Source organism: Platalea leucorodia, assembly GCF_965183815.1.
Source record: "Platalea leucorodia genome assembly, chromosome: Z".
NCBI lineage: Eukaryota > Metazoa > Chordata > Aves > Pelecaniformes > Threskiornithidae > Platalea > Platalea leucorodia.
This window is the reverse complement of record NC_138858.1, coordinates 3505260-3523812: the sequence shown is the minus strand read 5'-3', so window position 1 is coordinate 3523812 and position 18553 is coordinate 3505260. Positions and strand designations below refer to the sequence as shown.

Below are 18553 nucleotides of genomic sequence, written 5' to 3'. Positions count from 1 at the left end.
TTTACAAACATGTGTGTATCATGCTGTTTTCTTTCCTCTGAACAGTGCAGATGGTAATTTGTTTGTCTAGGGAAGAAAATACAAGGGTCTCTTTTCATAAATCATAAAATGGTTTGGGCTGGAAGGGACCTTTAAAGGTCACCTACTCCAACCCCCCTGCAATGAGCAGGGACATCTTCAACTAAATATCAATATCCTCCTTCTGACAACAGGCCACATACGACTGCAGTCCCTGCATTAGGGATATAAGGTAGTGTTAAAAATTTCAGCCCTATTCTCTAGGCATTTGAAGATGCTTGACAGTTATTTAACCAAGACCTCAAAATGTCTCGGAGGTTAGTTTCAAAATACACAGCCTTTGGCAGCAATTCCAACTTATGGAGCCCTTGTGCCCATAAACCCTGTCCCAAGCACTCACTCCAACCACTCTGGGCTGTGATACTGCATGTTATGCAGAACTATCTCATGATATGATACATGCTATGATATGGCATGATATATCTCAGGTATGAAAAGCCATCACCTCCACCACAGCAGCCTGCCTTTGCCCTGGAAGTCAACTGAAGCACCACGGCTCTCCAGGACAGCTCAATAAAGAGCCACAAGACCACAGGAGGATTATGAACATGTAGCAGTGTCATTGCTTAAGCTGGAACTGGGCATGACACTGGGGTTAATCACCTCTGAGGAATACAGCCCCAAGAGCATTATCAATCACAACACTCAGAAATGCTCAATGCAATCCAAAATACTGCGGTCCTCACAACCGTGGAAGCCCCTACACCATGAGCCCCTGTTCCTTGAGGAGCGAACCCATGGGAAAAGGGCCATCAAATCCTCTCCAAGGTGTCTGACATCTTGGGGGCTTTCAGTTGTTTACGCCCATGCAGATGAAAGAGCTTTACCCAGCTTGCGTATCACCTTACCAGGCAAACAGAAGTGGGATCCCCTGGTCTTTAACCACAAATTAACTTGAGGGTTTTTTTGCTGAAATGTTTCAAGTTCCCAAAATTAAAGGTCAGATAGCAACTTCTGGGAGAGAAATCAAAAGCCCTAAAACCACAGGTGTCGTACGGAGCTTCATATGAATTAGGGCATGGTAAGGCAGCAGGAATACACTGGAAAAACCTGCAAGTGATTCATTTGCTGTATAAACCCGCGTGTCTCTGAATAACAAAATGTCTCTAGTTTCTATGGTATGTGTCTGCAATAATAACTAAAAGATGCAGGTTAAGAAACCTGGTTAGTTAAATTAAATTGAACTATTAGATCAAATTTTCTTTTTAGGTACTTCTATACTTAATGTTAGGGTAATACGATTGTAAAGTCTCAAGACAGGCATGTCCTGGAACATGTATTAACACTGAAAATAAAACAGTTGTTACATTTGCATCTTCAAAAATCCAGAACAACTGATAAATCAACTTTTTTTTCTTACACAGTATTGCAGTGAGAGTTCAAATGAGTACAAACCAAAGATGCTTCAGCGGTACAAAGATATTATTCAAGTCCTTGGAAGATGTCCTCCTTCTTGTACCGAAAACTAGAGATTTTCCAACAAGCCATGCAATTAAGTTACAAAATTGTTGCCTATTTGTGGGTATTGGCTCAGCAAACTGAAGAGGACTGTATTGAGCCATGTGTTCAGAACATACCAATTTGCCCCGTGACTGCAGTACTCCCCCTAAGGCTCACCGGGAATTGTTTCAATCATTTGTAGGCATTTTACCATACTGTGGATGCCAAAGCCCTGTTCTTAAAAATAACGTTTTTAACTGTATGATTTAAATATCCTGAAATACAAATGGCTTCAGAATTGCAAGTTGACAGGGTACAGTAAGTCTCTTAGCTATGAATAGTTGCGGTTTTGTTTTGCCATTTGTAAGTGTAATTTTTTTTTTTTTTTTACAGACGTTTCAGACATGACATCATTTATACAGGTTCCTGTATTTTGGTGCTGGTGGTTGCTTAGCTGTCACACATTTTGATAAATCTTTGCAGATTTAGGGATGTACCACTTCTATTTTGAAGCACCTACTAAAACATTAAGTTCAATACTCACATAATCAGGAAGCGGAGAGTCATTTGAACCAAGGGAACCTCTTAAGGACTGCGTGGCTTGCTCCAGCACTTTGTTGTGTTTTTTAGACAACAAAGAAAATAAACTGGACGGGGAAAAAAAAAGGAAAAAAAAAATTAAAATAACTTCACAATAATGTCCTGAAATGGTTACAATATCCAGTCAGAAGAGATGTTTTATTATATACACAAACTTGGATAAAGAGATTTTTAGAATGCAATAGTTACAGAATTGATTTATTTATTTAACTAACATCTGGGCTAAGCAACAGCAGAATTTGAATGAGAAATATTTATACAATAAATGATGTGAAGAACATCATATATTCATGGTTAAATTCTTAAAAGTCAAACTGTAAGAGAAGGAATGGTATACATGCAATTTTAGTTCATAACTAGCATGTGTTCACTAAAATGCAATTTTTAAGTGCAGCACCTCATGCAATATATTGCAATATATCCTTAAGCATCTTATGTATTATTCATTCCAATAACCTATTTGCTTAGTACAGGAAAAATCCAAGTATATGACACAAGCTTTGGGTATTTGGAGGCCGAATTTTTGCATTTCACTAGAATATGTTCTTTTCCAATTTAATTTAGCTTAAGTCAAGGAATAAAGCATTACCTTAGCTGTGAAATCAGAGGTCCATATACATACAGAAAAATAAACATTTTTTTCATGCATTTTGAAAAAAAGCATGGCAATGACACTTGGAGGATGGTATAATCTGATACATAAGGAGAATATAATTTGACTGCAAAGGTGGTAGGAGAGATGAGAAGTAAGCAGAAGCAGTGGACAAAGGCCACCAGCTAGTGCTCGACAGCTTCAAGGAGTCAAGATACTTCTTTAAAGCTGCTGGATACCTCAAACATGGCTTTCAATTCACAGATAACCCACTTTCCCTCCTCCCCATATTGGTATAGGTCATATGTTTTAAGGATTTCTGTATTTAAAAACATTCTTCTGGATTCTTTTTGGAGCATTACGGGACTCCTATCAGGCCTTCCTAGGATGACTGTGTTGGTACTTAGAGGGTAAAAAGGCTGCCTTGACAAATAAGCACTAACAAAATTCACTAATGCCCGAGTATATTGCTCTTGGAGTTGGCGACACTTGGGACAAGGAGCAGTGGCAGAGTTCTTGTTCACCAGATCATTTAGACAATATTAAAACTAGTTTAGTAATTAAAAAATTAAGTGGCAAAATACTACCTCAGTGTTATATTCTAGATAGGCTCTATTTCTTGGAATTGGAGGGCAGCTTCAGTGCTCGGAGGCATGTGCTTGGAAAGCTTTTCTGCCTCAAGAAATGACACATTTGCAGAGGTCATCTTAATTTTTTTACTTAAAATATATCATTGATATTGTATCCTTCACTGACAGTAGGAGTAGATTCCTGAGTATCAGCGCTTATCCCCTTGTTGCTAGTCAAGAGCCTCAGGAAAAGGCTTCTCCAACACTTCTCATCACCACAAGGAATAAGTTATGCTTCTCAAGCCCAAATCTTAACTCTCGACAGCCAACTCAATAAATTCCACCATTTCCCAACACCTCTTCAGTCAGACATTTCTTAGAACAGATTAACCGCTTCCTTTTAAGGACAACCTTCACTGCACTGAAGGCATCTAATTAACCCGTGTGAGAGCCCCTGGGTAGGCTGTACCATCCTCAAGGTTCAGCCAGAGTATGCCAGCAAGAGGAACGGGCTCGAGATGGCGCGGCCGAAGCCAGGGTCAGTACCGTGGCTGCCCAACTCCCGGTCCCACCAGGACGTTATTGCTGAGGTGGTGATAATCGCAACTGGGCTGATACGGCAAGAACGTCAGATGAGGTTACAAGACCTCCGCGGTGGTTATGAGGGTTGAGAACATTTGGTGTTTTCAGGATGATACAATATATTTGACATCATGAAAACTGGAATTTTGTTTTTTCCTTCATGCTATCCAACAGAGCCTCGACAAGACGTGTCATACCTGGGACCAAATGCCAACCTCCCACTAATTCACAGTTATTAGTCAAAACTGGTAGAACATTCCCTGTTAAAAAGGGAAGAAGCAACACAGAAATAAGATCTAGAGTAGGCTTTCCACCTTTTTTCCCTCTCATGATCTGGTATTGTATTCACAGACTGAAATTTTTGTTCAAATCAAAGTCTGGATTTGCAAACTGGTCCTTGGTCTGAAACAGCAGCGCTACTTTTTGAATCATTGGTATTTTTGAAGGCTCAGATTTCAGAGATACTGTCATCAGCACCATCTAGTGCTGTGGAGACAGAATAATCGGTTAAAACCAACCTGGTGATGCTTATGGGGGGGTGCAGCAAGAACAGGTTAAATCTGGTGTCTGTCTGCTTCAGAAGATACAGATAATTTCACAAAGAGGAAGAATTTGGAATAAAAGAGATTTCCAACTAGTAGATTCTTCTCCAAAATACATAAAGTATTTTGGTTATAAAGGAGATTCAAATATAAACAAAGAATTGGGATCAGAATTTTGAGAATTGCATTTATTCAACACATGTGAAGAGGAAAATGCACATACATTGGTATTCCACATGGAATTGGAATAGCGAAGAGCAGATTTATTTTCTCTGGCAGAAATGTAGAGAAACGGGGAAAAAGGCAGAGAAAGGAAAAGGACAGAAGACTATTTCTTTATATCCTACATTTGCTTTCTTAAATATTTCCCTTTTTTTTTAAATTAAGTGTAATGTAACTAAACTAGAGTGCTTGTTTATGGCATAAGAAAGCCCTTGGTGCCTGATTTCTATTTCAAAAGCAGCAGCAAGGGGGTAAGCTCTATTATACGTTGTCTTTGGCACCAGGGCTTCCCCTTGCAAAGTTTTGCTTTCCTGCCACAGCTCATCACCTTCACACCTGTGCTGAGACACTTCTTTGTGGGATCACTGCCCAGAACACCAATATTCAGGTTAAAAAAACTCAACACAATTCTCTTCTTCATAAATTGGTTATCCTTCTCAAAGAACCATCCCTTAGAGGAGCACGAGGGCAGGGACACGTAGGCAGGAATTTTTCCTACTAAGAATAAAAATATATAGAACTGCACCCAGAGCAAACTCAAAGAGCTACACAGAAGCACTACAATTAAACAGAAAAAATTAAGGCCAGATACTATGATTAACTGATGAATTTGGAGCTCTGAAGGAAGTAGCGTTGCCTCCTGAAATGGCGTAAAACTTCACCACCAAGTAATTAACTTCTTATTAGGCCTCTATCTCTACCTCTGAAAACCACCTTGATAAACATCAACTTCATTTTTAAAGTATCAGAACAGATTTAGTTACAATCCTCAAAAGGCATCTGCATGAAATTTAGCTCATAAATATCTTTTATCATTGACAAACATCGCCTTCTAAAGGAGATGCTTGATTTTGCAACAGTCACATCTTCAGTGTCTGTAAGGTTTTGGGTTTTATTTTGATTTTTAAGGCATGAATAATGCAATTATTATAAGGCAACAATGTCTGACAAGGTTATTCCCTTCCCCACAACAAGGTAAAAGAGACAAGTGCCAATTCCTGCCGAGGTGGAAATTAAGACTCTCTCCCAAATTTCCCTCATGTGTCTTAGTCACACTTCTATTTTTGCCCCACTAAAAATCAAGCGGAGATCAAACTGAAAAATATGTATACTATTGTGGTCATGGAGGGCAGCCTGCACAGGTTGACAAGAATACAGTTTTCTAGTAGAATACTTTTCCTTTTTCTTCCGTTCTTCTCCATTGACTGTCAGACAGACTATGGAGCTCGACTGCCCTCTGATCTCACCCATTATGGACATTTTATGATAATAACAAGTTATGTTCAGAACAATGAAAGTGTGTTAGTACCTCAACCCATCTCTCACTAACAGAAGTACTTAGGGACCAATGTTTAGCAAGCAAAATAATAGGTTGGAAGAATAGCAAGATGAAATAACAGCTGGCATCTATTACAGATCATCAAATCACACCATGGATGAGCTCAACCAATGAGGAAGACTCAAGGCTGAACAACAATCTCAAGGTCTTGAATTTCTGATTCTTAGGAACTAAGAAAGCATTCGTTTCTTAACTCCCTCTATACAGATGAAGTTTTTAATTTAACACAAGGCTGAGCCTCGATCAATAAAAAAATGATTACAGACTAAACAGTAATGGTTGCTTAAATACAAGTGATCTGATTATGTGTTATCTGCACACACAATAAAATTCAAACCAGTAATACATGAACTTAACACTTTCAAAAAGCCAATTCCACAAAACCTGTGGATCAAAAAAAAAAAAAAAAAAAAAAATTCCAATAAAGGGAACTCACTTAACAACTTTCTTCTTGGTCCACCAAAAATTAAAAGCCAACAATCACGATAAAAAAATAAGCTTCTGGAAGTTCTGCAGAAAGTCTAATTTACAGCAGATTGAAAAAGCTTTTAAAGTATATTTCTCACATACAAAAAATGAATGCATAAAATGAAACTTTTGTAACTAAAAAATTAGAAAAAAGATAAGGGAATTAAAATTAGAAGTTGAAAGTAAATCTAAAGTTAGAATTTGCCAAAAACTGGAGCTTTCTGAAAGCTTTGTACGAGAAGGAAAGGTACCAGTGTACCTTATTTTAAGAAAGTAAATAGAATGACCCAAGATAATGACATGCCAGTTAATCCTGAGCATAATAATGGAACAGTGATCATGAGACTCATTCGAAGGACGATGTCACCAGCACAGAAAAACAGACCTTGCCAAGCACACTCAGGTTTTTTTTCAATGAGATTATAAATCAGATAAAGCATGATAGTACCCCTGTTGTAACAGGCTTCTACATGTCATTTATGTGACTTTGTTCCACATGGGATTTTTTAATTAAAAAACTCAAATGATAAAAAGCAACATGACATGCATCAAATGAACTGAAAATCAGACATCTGAACAGTTTGAAAAAATCTTCAAATTTGAATTTTGAAATAAGTTTTCTTAATACAGCCAAACAGGAATATATTCTTGGCCCTTCTAAATGCCAATAGCTATTTAACATTTGCTATAGCTACTGAAACACTTTCAATGATATAAAGATGATACATAAGATGACGGATATCATTGATATACATCAACGATAAACAAATATTATGGTGAAACGTTGCAAATGGCACATTCATTACAGAAGTGCCAAATAAAAAGAAAAAGACATTGTTATTAAATTCTTCTTTATCTTTCAAGAAGTTGGACGCAAACTTGTGATTTAACGCAGCCAAACTCGAATTTACCAACAAAGAATCCAAGCTGCTCCACAAGTGTGAAGGATCTCACCCTGGGAGCAGCAACTAAAGACCATCAGACCAACAAACAGCTGCCCATAATGCGATAAAGCTGCTGAAAGAGTAACTGTCTTTGGTACTAACAAATATATGCAGCAAAGTTTTGCTCTACAACACCTGCCACTGGAATACTGCGTGCAGATTTCACGACTATGGTTTGAAAACGCAAAGGTTCAGGTAAGAATCAGGGTATTAATTATGAAACCAGAAAACACACCTCTACATGAAATGTTCAAGAAATTCAATTATTTAATGGGTTTGAGAAAAGAAGAAAGGGTGATTTGTCCAAAATGCAAAAATATGCATATGGAGAAAAGCTCATTAACAGAGGATCCTTCAAGCTATCAGAAGAAAAAAAAAACAACCAAGTTTTAGTGAAACAGAAACTCAAGTACCGGTTGCGTGGGCACAGCCCTCTCTAACAGAGGTGGCTGAAACCAGGCATGAGGGGCAATAAATTTACACTGTCAGGGCTCCCATGAGGGGAAGCCCGGTGCATCTCTGCTGCTACACATTGGGAGCACGAGGAGGTTGCACTTCGAACACAAACTCAAAGCCAACTCATCAGTGTTGCACCACCATCCTTGTGCTCTGGCAGCCCCCCTCCACTTGGTCCTTGAAGCTCTGCAAGACACCAACAGCAGACAGAAAAGCTGGACTGGGATTCCTCTTAAACTGCATCCAGGTTTTATGCCAAAAGGCAATGGGGAATTACAGAGCCCGCACTCAGGCTGAGCCCAGACATGGGAATGAGAGACAGACAGACATGGTCCTGGGGACAACCCTCGGCTTCAGGCTGCTCCTGGAGTCACCCCGCATCGGGGAGAACAAGCATGGCTACGCACAGCGTAGCGTGGCTCTAATGAGGAGGGTAGCCTTAAAGTCCTAAACCAAGACTGGATCTTTCCCTAAAAGCTACATTCTAGTTCAACCATAGAAATTTCAGCCCAGAGGAAGGAATTAATTGCATCTTTGGTCTGTGTTATGTGAGAGGTCAGACTATATGATCAAAGTAGTCTCATCTGGTCCTATATGCATTTAGGTAATGGTCTACACCTACTGCATCAAAAGAGATGGAAGGAACACTACTGTGTAACTTCCATACATTTTAATTTCTTTTTTTTCCCGTGCTACATAATCTGATGAAAGATGCAGACAACAAATCCTCTTGGGAGACAACTCAGTTCACTGTATTTGTGGGTTTTGTAGCATTAAAAAAAAATCTGGCAAAGGTACCTCCAGAATTAAATTCTTGCATTAGTATGCAGGCATATCAGCACTGTTACAGGCAAGAAGAGTAATACATCTGTCACTTGTGCAATCTTTTGTAATTAACAGGGCAATATGCAATTTCATAAACCTTGAGGAAAATTTGCAGTGGTTTAGGTGTGTATTCAGACAGATGGGAAGTGAGGCTTGCTCAGCATACAGACAGGAAGATTTATGTCAGAGATTACCCCATTGATGGCTCAGGGTCGCAACGTGCCAGACGTCCCATGGCTCAGAAACATCGGATCTCTATGTAAACCAAAACTAAGGAAGGTTTGAAAGACACACCACGACAAAGGTGTGTTTCAGACACAATGTTTTAGATATTCTGGAAAGAATTAATCTGGACACACACACACACACACACACACACCCAAAAAAAAGGGGGGGGGAGGAAAAAAGCTACAACGCTGGGTGGAGAAGACATGAACAACCCTTGAAGCTGAAAAACCAAGAGTCAGAGAGTGGGAGACAAACTGAGCACATCAGCAGAGGAAGGTCAGATGGAGCTATATGACAGAAAAAAGGAATAAGGACTGAACTTCTCCCAATCCAAATCACTAGTGAGCTTCTCAAGGAGAAAAATTTAAATTATCTGAATGCTTAAAAATATTCTGTATGCACTGAGTACAGAATTACTCGAGGGCTAAAGTGCAGTTCAACATAATTTATTTGAAGCGTAGAAATTCAGATGTTCTGAATCTTTTCTCCTCACTCTCCTAGTTCAGAAGTATGCTGCAAATAAACTGAACAGCACACAAACACAAAACACTATCTGGTGATGGAAAAAACCAGTTCCACGGATCAAAAAATTTGATGATGAATGTTCTCAAACAGTTCAGCAATACTCCGTGCTGTTCCTTCTCTCTGCTCTCACATACATGCCAAATTTACTATTGTTTTCAATTTTGAAGAATTAAATATAAGCCCTAAACACCGAAATCATGCTATGCAAATACTCCTTAAACAATAGGGTTTGACAATGTCTGTGTGAACACTACAAACATATTAGAAAAAAAACTCCTTTATATAGCAAGCTCTAAAAACGTCTTCGTTTTGAAACCTGATGTCTGAAAGTTAAAACCATACCTTAATTCCTGTATTTTTTAAGGAACACTTCTTAGTTTTGACTGATTTTTTTAATGGATTACAGCAAAAGAAAGAGTGCTATGGCACGAGGACTCTACTCATGTACTGGATAAGACGCCTGCATGGACATTTCCAAGCAGAGGACCTGAATTGCTTCTCTGCTTGAATAACAGTTCATGTATGGTCACACAAGAGGTAACATCAAAACAAATGCACCATGCTCTTTCATACGAAATATAATCATTGCTAGTCCTACATGGGGGGACTGGTCGCAAGGAGAGGCAGCTGAGCAGCCTTTCTGTGGGCGATGGAGAAGTGATCTGCAAGCACTTAAGGAATCAGGCCCTGGGAGAAATCCATTTAGCATTAATAAGTGCAGAAAAAGTCCCCAAATGCCCATGTCTACTGAAGAGCCCTTGAGACATTTTGCATTTGAACTACACAAGCTGTAATGGCACATAAACACAAAGAACGAGAGAGAATACCTGTGGAGAACTCCAAGGGCTATCCGGGGCAGTTGACTCCACGGAGGGACACTGTTCTTGCTTACTTGAGCATAACTCTTAATGCCTGGGAGATAATCGGGATCCCAGGAAAGAGAAGCTAACCAATTAAGATATCAAATCGCTAAGGAGAAAATAAGAATGTACTTTATATCTTTCTTTCTAATCTCATAAAGAGAAGCGTGACATCAGCTTCTGCTGAAAAAGCTTTGCTATGTTTACTATTAGGTCCACCTGGCTTGTCGAGATGACGTGAAACCAAGAGACTTAGGGTGTGCAGTCTCCACAAAGGTCATGTGTGCAAATAAAATGGTTTCTGTGGGCATCACTGATGGACTTGCTCACCAAAGAGTGTTTAAAGGATCAGGGAAGGAAAAGGGCTTCTCCCAGGTAGCAAAAGGTCCACATGAGGCTGGTATTGCCACGTTCTGACTTTGCTGGTCGGTGATGAGACTTTTTTTGACTTTTCTTATCTAGTGCCTTCACAAAAATGTAAGTTTGTGACCCCTTGGGAACAGGCTGTGCGTCTCAGCTGCCTGCTATTTCAGAGCAAATCCCAAAGCATCACAAATTACTTTAATGCAACCTGGGTAAATAAATTATTTCTGTCCCATCTTCCTGTTAAACAACAAGCAGTAAAGACTGTTCTTTTAATTCTACAGTCCTGATCATAATGAATGAAGTACTTCAAGATATCTTTAGTTCATAACAAAAGCTTCTCATTAGTTTTAAAGAGCATTCTTTTACCTGCCACTGCTTACATGTGAACAGAGATCTATAATTTGTGTGCTATAAAGACATTCCAAATTCTGTCTCCTAAAGAAATTTTCTTATTAATAAAAGTAGAAAGAGACGCAGTCACCACATGCTGGTGGCGAAAATATATAAGCAAATTCAGGAACAACTCAGAACAATTAATGGAGGCTTTGCATTAACAAACAGGATTTCCTGATAAAATGGAATCGAAAAGACAAAGAGCCTAGAAAAAAAACATGGAAGCAAGGAATTTGATGTGGTGAGACAAAGTAAATATTTACAGAAGTAAGCCAAGAGTTTAATTTGCAGAGAGTGGGAAATGTATTTTTCAACTGAAGGCATAAATTTTTAGGCAGCTCATGGCCACTTTCCAACGAATGCTGGGAAATTGATGCTCCTATCGCTAGAGAAGTAAAAGGAACAGAAAGCAGTAAAAGCCTTCTGCTGATTTTTGGTACAGATAATTTCATTCCCTTTTGTCTGGCATGCCAAGTAACATCCTCGTAATTCCACTTAAAGGATAGAGTCAGGCAAGGATGAAGAGCACTACCTAGGAACAACATCTTCCTAATTCCAGGTCATATTAAAGTATAAACTCAATAACCAGACTGCGATCTACTACAGATGTAAGCCCCATGCAAATCTGCTCTATTTTTCTCTAACCAAGAGAATGGCAAGTGGCAAATTAAATTCAGGAAGGCTTAAAGCTATCGGGGAAAATGTATGCAGTCCAGGATAAACAGAATACATGTTTGTAAAGCTCAGATTAATCATAAGGTTTATTCTGAGCTAAATATCCCTGAATCTGCCTTAGGTTTCTCAAGGCATAAATATATTTCCTTTCAATGTTCCCTGTGTTTGCCCTGTTAATATTTTATAAGAATACTGAACGGGCAATAGGGCCCACAATATTTCCATTTCATCCACTTGCTCTTAATTCAATAGGGTAAGTGTTTCATAGCTGCTGAGAGAAGACATTTGTCTTGCATTAGGACAAAACTCTGTGGGTGAGAATCAGAGGAAATTGCTGGAGAAAGCAGCCTGAGCAAAACTCCCACCCAAAAACCCAAAGACAGAATCTGAACAATGAAACAACAACAAGAAAATTAAAAAGACATCACTGCCATAAAACCTAGGGTCCAAATCCTTATCCTTCAAGCAGCTTTTATGTGGTATGGTTTCGCTCAAACACACTGGGTGTGTGCGTACATATGTATTCATATGTCATTGCTGCGCTTCTAAAGAGAATTGCTGTGCATCTCTGTACTCACTCTGACAGGAAAGAATCTGAATGCACGTTGGGAGTTAACAGACCCATTCCATACGCAGAAGATCACGGGGTCTGTGCATTGCGAACAGCCCTCTTTAGGCTAAGACTTAAGCAAAACAGGAGTCTTGAACGGTGCTTCCACCACCGAGAGTCCTCGCCACTGGCACTGCATGTCACCCGCACCCCATCCTTACAGCAATCCCGCTCAGTGTGGGTTTGGCTAAAATGAATTGTTCAGCGCATTCCTCTTTGAACCTTGGAAATAATATCATGGCTTTGACCTAACTTCATAAAACTTGAGTTTCAATATTGAAGCAGGAGAACAAGACACAAGCTGCTAGGAGGTCACACTATCGTGCTGTAGACAGATAATAGTTTTGCCTTGTGCCTTTGTTTCCTTTCCCCCTGCCTTTCTTCAAAGCCCTGTCCTAAAGCTCTCCTTGCCATTTTTGCTCCACAGGAATGAGTTTTACTGTTTTCTTCATGCATTGACCTTCTCTTCGGTCAGGTGTCTATCCTGATCACATCCTCCTCCCTCCGCGGTGATCCTAGCTGTGTCCCACTAATGGTCACAGAAAGCTTCCGTGGGCCTCTCCCTAATCACTACAGATAGTTTAATTACCCTATTGACATAAAACCTCTGAAATTTTAACAAACTGGAAACATTTTTTGGAGGAAATAAAGAAAATCAGTTGGACCTATTAGGACTCTACAGTAAAGCTATTGCTAAGGACCTTACAAAAATGACCAAAAATTCAAACAAGACATAGGTCTCACCGCTAAGATGTGCTCCCAAACATCATCTTTGATGCAAGGACTACCTCTTGCACAACAATGAGGTCATTTCTAGATTTCTAAAACCCCATCAGGAAAGAAAAATTGAAAGATAATGCATTTGTATCTGTAGATAACTTCCATAACTCTTCATAATGGGTAGTAATTTTTTTCAAATCAAAATCCATAAATTGTATTTTCTTTGTGAGTTTTCATGAATCACTGAGAAACTGTTATGAGTACCATGGGATCTAAAAAAATCAGTAATTAAGGAAATGAGTACTTTTTGTCTTCCGGACAGAGTTTAGATGGCATGTGTTCAGTGTGCCCTGAGGCCACACAGGGAATAAAGATGATGTAAAAAAAAAAAAGCAGTGAATAATACTACATTCAGAACAAAAAACAATGCATAATCACGTAATTAAAGATTGTGTTTTTGCTTTTGAAACAAAGACGCTGAATTAAAACTTCACAGACAACCTTAATCTATTATTTTCTAAACTTCAAGTGAAATTTCAATATTGATCAAGGCAATTGTTTTTTTAATGCAGTAAGTGCGTAAAACACAATATATTGCTATGACTGTATTACAATCTTCTTCAGCAGAGTACTTCCATCCATGCTGTGTTAGTGATTTTGGCTCAAAAATCTAGTTTTAACTCTATTTCCAGGCACAAAAAAAATCTGTAGTTTGAGCTGCACCAGTAAAAAGCTAACGCCAGAGCAGCAGTTTGTTCTTTCCCCTACAACTTCACCAGGCAGTTATTCAGAAGGGTGTTCATTCTTGGTACACAAGCTGCAGTTCCCAAGGCATGTGTATTCAACCTGGCAAATACAGAATTTCCAGGCAATTTTCAAATTTTACTTATGTGTTCCTTTCTGAATACATCATGTTGGACATGAAATACATTGAAAGGAACAGAGAAGAGAGCTTTCTATTAAAAGTGTATGGTACTTTATCATGAACTCAAAATTCACACTACAATATTTGGTATAACATAAATGTACATATGTACAGATAAACACAACTTGCTCCAGGAGAGATACTTGTTGGAAATATTCTGTCTGCAAATAGCACTGACATGCAGATATACATACTTTGAAAGAAATGCTTAAAAATTCTCAGAGGCACATGAAAGTACTACCACTTGAAAGAAGGAAAAATGCAAGAAAAAACGCAGGATAATGTCAAATAATGTAATATATTAAATACTTTTCAATACCAAGACCAAGGTTAAGTTTAATCACTATTACTAAACATTTCCTGTGAAAGCATAGTAACAATGTACTTTAAAAATAAATATCACATGTAAAAATTGTCTACATCCTTCATTATAATGTCAACATCAATCCCCTTTGTTGAATTTCTGTGGATTTACGTACCTAGATATAAACCTGCAAAATGTAGCCAGTCATAAATAAACCTTTGTTCAAAGGAAAATTCATGTCAAAATAGATAGAAAATAAAAAATAGGTCTTTTCATCCTGAAAAATATCCATGTCATTGAAAGAAAACATTTCTCAATAATGCTACTTTTTTTTTTTTTTTTTTAAGGAACGTTAATATCCAGTCAGAATCCAACCGCAGCGGATGCTAAACAAAACAAGGGATCATGAAGTATTTCGTAAGAGTTCAATTCACTATGGAAAAAGCTACGGTTAATGATCCACATGGAGGTTAATTTGGCTTTAGGAAGTCCCAGCCTGCCCTTGCCCAGCTCAGTACAAGTGCTGTGCCAGCATCCTGGGAAGCCAGCCCACGGCATTTTCTTAATTCCTGTTATTCAACTTTTTTCTTTATTTTCTTTACTTTTTACTTCTTTCTTCATAGTAGCTAGAGCCCCTCAACAGCACTCATGCCCATTCCTACGTATGTGTTAGAAATAACGACAGGGCTTTTCATCTGCTTCATTTGCCGTGCATCTTTATTACGAACGGTAAATCTGCCCTTCCTAAAATTGCATCCTAAATTTGGAGAGTTCAGTGATTTTCTCCCCCTTGGTCTATGGATCTAAAAAGAAACATAAAAGGGAAAAACCACCTGTGCAAATATAGAGCAAGGACCTGTAACGGTTACAAACGCAACTCCCAGGTATAGCACCTATGTATCATGAACATACGGTAGTCTTCAGCATCTACGGAACATTTTTAGAAATATGTTACAGACATTTTAAACTACTTGTCATTGCAGGAAGATGGCAGTTACAGAATGGATCATCTGGAAGCCTTTAAGGACCAAAAAATGTTTGGAGTACGGAATTTGCCCAGATTTTGTCTCCATCACCAGTACTGCTCTCCCAAATGACAAATGCGTGCGATCAAAATCACCGTGGCTCACAGCAGGAAAAGGCTTGGCAGCATCCTCAAGGAGCTCAGTCTTTGACTATCCCTTCATCTTTTATAAAAATACTTTCCATATTTAGCAAAATGCACGTCTTACCCATGTTTCATAATCCAGCCTTGACAGCGCTAAAATGTGATCATGTTTCTTCACTATAGTCTGCCTGTCAGGGTTTTTTAATTTTGTTCTTCTGTTAAAAAAGGCGTTACAGACATTACCATTAAGATTTAGAAACATTACATGGACACGAAGAGCCCTTATGCAAGGGAAAGCAAATTTTATTTTAGGTAATGCTTCGAAATTATTGTTCATCACTTTTTCAGTAGGAAAAAGGTCGTTATTTCCCACATACACTGTCATCCTAAATTACCTTATTCACTACTGAACTTGTAATTCTAAAGAGACGTTATTTTATCGCCTTCAGACAAACACACGCAAGCCTCAGGATTGGTGGGAAAACTGATACAGATTTGATTTAATGATTCATTTCAGCATACTTGCAGTTGTGCAATATTTTTCCATCTTCAAAACCAACATGATATATTTTTAAGTCCCAGTCCCTCAAGTTGCACAGTAATTAAATTTACATTGTCTTCAATTTATGTGGAAATTAACCTCATTCCCACAGAGAAAAAGAGGCTGTGCTTTTTTGCTTTACCTCCCACTCAGTTTTATACATCTTATTCCCCTGTGTAATTCTCTCTGCCTCTATCAATTCAAAAATCCTCCCGAATTCCTAAAAGAATGCCTTCCCCAAAATGTACTTTTTACAAGACAAAATTCTGTGATGTTCCAGGTCACTCTGTTTTTCCCAAAGCAAAGAAAACAGTTCCAAGAATAGAATTAGCATGATGATAAAGCAAACACCAACAGTTTTCTATTCTATACTGTACAAAAAGCAAGTACAACCCTCATGGGATGGGATGTTAATTCCCCTCCACCTTGGGAAATAAACGACAAAGCTGGAGCATGGGACTAAATACAAACTGTATTTCAATAGGATCTTTAGAAGAGACAAAATGACTTTCTAGGCACAAACAAATATCTTTCTGAATTTAAATTTATCCAGGTGACAGCCAAAGGCGTGCAAAGATGAGTTTTCACAACCCTGCTGGTGTAACATGGATTAACCTGAGGCCAAAACTATTCTGGAAAACCAATTTGGAAATGTGATCAACTATACAAACAGTATAAAGACTCTCAAACGTACAATCAAGATAATCATAGTATTTTCAAATTAAGCCAAGTTGAAGTAGAGGCTTGATAAGTGGACAGGGAGGTGGACAGAAAACTGGCTCAGAGAGCTACAGTCAGCAGCACAAAGTCCAGCTGGAGGCCAGTCACGAGTGGTGTACCCCATGTGTTGATTCTGGGGCCAACGCTCTTTAACATCTTCATCAATGACCCTGGGCAAGTTTGCAGGTGATACAGAACTGGGAGGAGAGGCTGATGCACCAGACGGTTGTGCTGCTATGCAGGGCAGGCTGGAGAAACAGGTCAACACAAACCTCGTGAAGCTCAACAAAGGGAAATACCAGATCCTGGCACATTGACAGCTGACCAGCTAGAAAGCAGCTTTGCAGAAAACGACCTAAGGGTCCTGGTGGACACCAAGTTGAATGCACACCAGTAATGCACCCTCACGGCAAAGAAAGCCAATGGCACCATGGGCTGCATTAGGCAGAGCGTTGCCAGCCCATCAAAGGAGGTGATCCTTCCTCTCTGCTCAGCACTGGAGAAGCCTTATCTGGAGCACTGGGCTCCCCAGTAGCACAGACATGCATGTACTGCAGAGTCCGGCGAAGAGCCACAAAGATGAGTAAGCGATTGGAGCATCTAACATGCAAAGAGAGGCTGGGAGACCTAGGACTGATTAGCCTGGGGAAGAAAAGGCTTGAGGGGATCTTAGTGCGTACAAATATCTGATGGGAAGGTGTAAAGATGATGAAGCCAGACTCAGTGGCGCCCAGAAAAAGGACAAGAGGAAGTGGGTACAAACTGAAATACAGGAAATTGCATTTAAACCTAAGAAAAAAACCAAGTTCCCCAGAGCGTTTGTGGAGTAACCATCCTTGGAGATACTAAAAATCAATTGATCATAGCCTTGGGCAACTGGTTCTAGGTGACCCTGCCTTGGGCAAGGGCTTGGACGTGACAATCTCCAGAGGTGCCTCCCAACCTCAGCCACTTGGTGACTCCCTGAAATCACCATGAGCATGGCTAAACATCTAGCACAGTTGCAACAAACAACAAAATGCAAGGAACACTGCCGGCTGGAAATGAACACCAAGTCAATGTAGAAACCAGCAAAGCCACAATTGCACTACAAAGCACTTTGGGAAATACAGGAAATATATTTTAGGGTAAAATCCCGCAGTAGCAAGATGATCGTTCAGTGATTAATTAGAAGAACGCGGCATCACAAAGATCTGGTTTTATTTATTTATTTTTAGGTTTTTTTTATAAGTGCCAATTTTTACTTTCTGCTGGGCGAGCACCACACTGAAAGCCATTCCAAGGACTTGTGTCTTCTTGCAATGTAGAGAAAAGCAAAACATCTATGTTGAGTTCTCTTAAAACTGTTCTGCAAAACCAAGGAGCAATCACAGCAGAGTTCACAGTAAAACTCTAATTTAAGAAAGCACAGCTCTTTGTAGGACTGTGCACTACTAAACACATACCAAGAGCTTTAGTGGTGGCTAATAGTCAGTAGGGTAGAGGTTCACCTTCGGTAGGGTAGAGGTTCCTCTGAGGCTCACTTCTCAGAGGAAGACCACTAAGCTGGACTGCACTTCAATCCGCGCAAGGGATGAATGCAAGGGTTGAATTTTCCACCAACTGGAAGTCAAAAAAAATTATCACTCTATTCCTGACACTAAAATTGGCCTGATGGGTCACATCTCTTAGAGCTACCTTATTCCATCCTACCTATAAAACTGGATTCTCCTCTTTCAGAAGATGTTCTGATAACTAATAAGGAACATAGACGAGCTGTGACACTGCATGTTATGCACCTCGACGTATTCAAAGTAACCAAGTACGTGAGGCAGGAACATTAAATGGAAACTTTAAAATCGTCTTTCATTAGTGTATACATATTGAACTAGTTTTCAGCTAGGCTGACGCCCCAGAAAACTTTTCCAGCATTTAGAAGAAA

The 18553-nt window shown here is 39.2% G+C and overlaps 1 protein-coding gene across 8 annotated transcripts in view; it reads right to left on the bottom strand.

Moving 5' to 3' along the window:
- LOC309602830 (dymeclin) overlaps positions 1-18553 on the bottom strand; it is a 222469-nt gene that overhangs the window by 63120 nt on the left and 140796 nt on the right. For all 8 annotated transcript variants that reach the window (XM_082336826.1, XM_082336825.1, XM_082336822.1 and 5 more), the window contains one exon: positions 2063-2165. In XM_082336826.1, the coding sequence (XP_082192952.1) occupies positions 2063-2165 (103 nt within the window). The remainder of the gene's footprint in view (positions 1-2062; positions 2166-18553) is intronic.